Source organism: Brachypodium distachyon, chromosome 1 (genome assembly GCF_000005505.3).
Source record: "Brachypodium distachyon strain Bd21 chromosome 1, Brachypodium_distachyon_v3.0, whole genome shotgun sequence".
NCBI classification, from domain to species: Eukaryota; Viridiplantae; Streptophyta; class Magnoliopsida; order Poales; family Poaceae; genus Brachypodium; species Brachypodium distachyon.
Window position 1 is genome coordinate 21,074,679 of NC_016131.3, and position 3,935 is coordinate 21,078,613.

At 48.9% G+C, this 3,935-nt stretch overlaps 1 protein-coding gene across 1 annotated transcript; it reads left to right on the forward strand.

Moving 5' to 3' along the window:
- Positions 1–212: 212 nt before the first annotated feature.
- LOC100829547 (WAT1-related protein At5g64700) lies at positions 213–2,557 on the forward strand. The gene is made up of 6 exons (XM_003560089.4): positions 213–694; positions 786–902; positions 1,005–1,248; positions 1,377–1,535; positions 1,615–1,766; positions 2,064–2,557. Exons 1-6 carry the CDS (start codon positions 378–380, stop codon positions 2,251–2,253), a joined length of 1,179 nt encoding a protein of 392 aa, XP_003560137.2. The 5' UTR covers positions 213–377; the 3' UTR covers positions 2,254–2,557.
- The last annotated feature ends 1,378 nt before the right edge of the window (positions 2,558–3,935 follow it).

Consider the following 3,935-nt stretch of genomic DNA (forward strand, 5'->3'; position numbering starts at 1 on the left):
TAGCCGGAGTTAACTAGCTGGGCTATTGCTCAGCTAGCCCAGCTGAGTAATGAAACCAAACGGACCTTTAAAAACCTCTTCCTGATGCCTCAAAAAGCCTTATCCTGCCTTTGCAACCTGAGGCCCTTGCACATAATTAAACTTTGATCTCCAATCCATGCTTTCCCCTAAATCATGCGCATAATTAAACTTGATCGCTACCTGAAATTGTTGCCTTCCAGCTGCACGCGGGAACATGCCGAGAACATTCATTCATTCATGCATGCATGCATGCTTTTCCCCTTCCATGTCACTTCAGGCCTTCAGTCAAGTATCTTCAGTCTCGAGAGTTCACACAAAGTAAAGCGGCTCAGCCATCAACAAGTATATATTGAAGGATGGGAGCTCGGGGCAAGACAGACAGACAGATACAACAGTCGCAACAGATCGATCCGGCTACTGCAAGTCTGCAAGAAATGGGAAACAGCAAGGTGTACGCGACGATCGTGCTCATCAGGCTGATATACGCGGGCATGCACATCCTCACCAAGGCGGCCTTCGAAGAGGGCACCAACACCACGGTCTTCGTCTTCTACAGGCACGCCGTCGCCGCCATCTTCTTGGCGCCTTTCGCCGTCCTCGAGATCAGGAAGCGGCCGCCGCCACCGCTGTCGTTCAGGCTCTCTGCCAAGATCTTCGTCCATGCCTTCTATGGGTACGTGTCTGTCTGTTTGCATCTGGATCACTGAAACTGCAAACTATGACTTGTTAGATTGCTAATGGTTTAGCTGTGTTCTGTTTCTCAGGATGGCTGGAACGATAAATCTGTATAGCATTGGCCTGAACTACGCTTCGGCCACCTCTTCATCGGCCATCTTTAACATCGTGCCGGTGGTTGCCTTCATCTTGGCAGTCATGTTCAGGTCAGTAATTCAATGCTAAACAAACAGACAAACAAAAATGAGATCCGGTTCTTCTACCATGTTCTGTTTTAGTCTCAAGTAAATCACCGGCTTGATCAACAGGATGGAGACTCTGAAGTTGAAGAGCGTCCACGGCATATCCAAAGCCGTGGGGATCCTCCTCTGCATCGGAGGCGTGGTGGCGCTGGCGCTGTACCAAGGCCCGCAGCTCAAGTCCTTGAACCACCACCCGCTGCTGCTGAGCAGCGGCTCCGCCGTGCACGCGCATCCCAAGAAGAACTGGGCGCTGGGGATCTTCCTCATGACCACATCCGTCGTGATATGGGCTCTGTGGACAGTGCAGCAGGTAACCAACAAGCGTGTCTGTATTATGCCGCTCTGCTTCGTGCCCAAGTGTGTCTGAATGAATTGAAACTCTGAACTTACACAAGCAGTAAGCAAACAATCCAGCATTGTGTTCTTCCTTTCTTCTAGGGGCCCCTGTTGCTGGAGTACCCGTCCAAGCTCCTCAACACCACGCTCCAGTGCACCTTCGCGAGCGTCCAGTCGTTCTTCATCGCCCTCGCCATGGAGAGGGACTTCTCTCGGTGGAAGCTCGCCGGCGGCGTGAGCCTCTTCTCGGTGCTCTTCACCGTAAGGAAAAATATGATTTTCATTTAAATATTGTATGCTGCCGTGCCGAACGCCCACTCAAAATCTGGTCGTGTTTCAGGGCATCGTCGTGGCGGCGATCTCGTACTACCTGCAGATCTGGGTGATCGAGAAGAAAGGCCCTGTGTTCCTGTCCATGTCGATGCCGCTGAGCCTCGTCTTCACCATGGTGATCGCCTCCTTCCTCCTCGGGGAAGACGTCAGCCTAGGAAGGTACTGATCCCAATCCAATCCAATCCAACACACTGGATTACACTACTGCCCGCACTGGGCCAGTAGACAATCACTTGATTAATCACATCATTAGTTTATTCAAGCACTCGTCCGATTCCTTCTTTTTCACTTGTGAGGAGCGGCGGCGTCGCAAAGTAATTAAGCGTCGGTGTCACTAGCTCACACCCGAGACCCAACAGAACAGATATCACTTCGCTGTCCCAGATGCGTCGTTGCACTTGCACGCACGTCTAAATCTAATCTTGGCCCCTGTCATGTCGTTGCGTTTGGGTGCAGCATTATCGGTGGCGCGCTGCTGGTCGCCGGTCTCTATGCCGTGCTGTGGGGCAAGGGCAGGGAAGAGCGAGGCGTGGTGGGGATGGACGGCATCGGCGTCACTCTGCCGCAAATCGACCAGCAAGGAAATAGGAGAGCGGAGGAGGAAACAAAGGAGAGGGAGACGGCCGACGCGATGGCCAAGGTTTGACGCGTTGGGCGAGGACGATCTCTAGTGGATCTCGAACTTCCTTCTGATCTGTGCTGTACAGTACGACTGTGGGCTGTACGAGTGGTGCGCGCGAGTCGTGTGTTCCATGCTCGTGTTTTAGGCCATTTGGCGCTAAAAAGCCCAGGGCTGTCATGTCGTGACAAAAGAATGGCTGTTCTTCGGAGTTCAGTATCGATGTATCAATGTATCATGTACGCGCGTCAAATTTCAGTCTATCAACCATCCATTGGCTGATTGGCCTGTAGACTTTTCAGATTGTTTTTAGACTATGTTCCACACGAAATTTCTGCTGTTTTGGGGGGAAAAAAATACTATGCGACCTGGGTCGCTCCATGGACCCAATCGATCCGGAGACACGTGCACAACTAAGCAAAAGAAAGTTAACTTGAAGATTCCACCGTGTGTGTTGACCTGCAGTTGCACACGCCCCCGGCAGCGAGAGTTGTTCGACTTCGGACGTCTGGTTGTGATCATGGTTGTGGATTCGGCTGCTCTGGTAGATCAGCTTTCGGTTGGCGTTTCTGTGCCAAGATGTTGCTTTTAGGCTGACGGCTGTTGAAACAGGATGGATTCAAATAGATTCAACAACGGTGCATCTGCAGATGTAGAGAAGCCGACAGTGCTTGCTAGCCATGTCTTTCTATCCGATACACTTAGCACTATCATGCAAGTCATGTTGTTTCATTTTCTATTTCTTTTTTTTAAATCAACCCCCTTTCGGTTATCATTTCCTATTTGCTCTACCTCCTCCGAGAAGCGTCAAGTCATTGAACAACTTATATAAGTTGTGGATGTGATGTCGCTGGCAGTTGAATTTGCTACTTCTGATCTAACTCCCCCCCCCCCCCCCCCCGAGTCTTAAGGTCTCAAACATCACAATTTCAAACATTTGCCATTTTCCAGTATTTTTCTTCTTCTTAGTATTTGATTTATATAATTGATATCTTAATTGGTTCATGGATTTAAAATATGACAATTATGCACATATGAAGATTTTTTTTTAATTTGCTTTGATTATATATTCTTGGTTTGCAGTGATATACTTATATGGCCCAGAGGCCGTGTATCGCCGTCCAATACAGAATTACGCTCGGCCATGGGCCTATGGCCCTATATGTGTTTTGTCCGTATCTGGCAAGTTATTTTCCAAAAATATTCAACAATAAGACTCATGGAATCGATCAAATTAGTTTTCCTCAATACTCATCACCTAGTGTTGAGTGCCAGCCGCAGCCTCTGTGATTCTAGCGTTAATGATGCCGGTGTTTTTTTCGCCACCGGCGACTCCCGGCTAGATCCCAGCCTTCTCTCGCAGTCCGGCGGATGTTGCCTGTCAGTTGTCGTCCGCCTGGCGTCTCTTCCGGTCCTCTCCTCGCAAGCCGGCGCCACCATATATCATGCTAGCCAGAAGTGTAATTACATATGTGAAATTTATACGTTTTGATTGCTGAATTTTCTCTTGACACTGCCTGTGAGTTTTTTGTTATTTTTGACACGGCCAGACTTTTCGTAATAACCAAACAGCCAACCTCACTTGGGAAGAATTTGCCAGAGACAATGATGTGGTTCCAAGTCTTCCTTTTTTCTTCCGAAAGCCAGACTCTTTTTCCTGTTGCAATCTTTTAATATTTCCTCTTGTTCTTTTTTGAAGCAAATACACC

Coding starts and splice junctions, on each gene's coding strand:
- LOC100829547 (XM_003560089.4), top strand. CDS start 378: ATGGGAGCTCGGGGCAAGACAGACAGACAGATACAACAGTCGCAACAG. Junction 1,536..1,614: donor TCTTCTCGGTGCTCTTCACC/GTAAGGAAAAAT, acceptor GTCGTGTTTCAG/GGCATCGTCGTGGCGGCGAT. Junction 1,767..2,063: donor GAAGACGTCAGCCTAGGAAG/GTACTGATCCCA, acceptor GTTTGGGTGCAG/CATTATCGGTGGCGCGCTGC.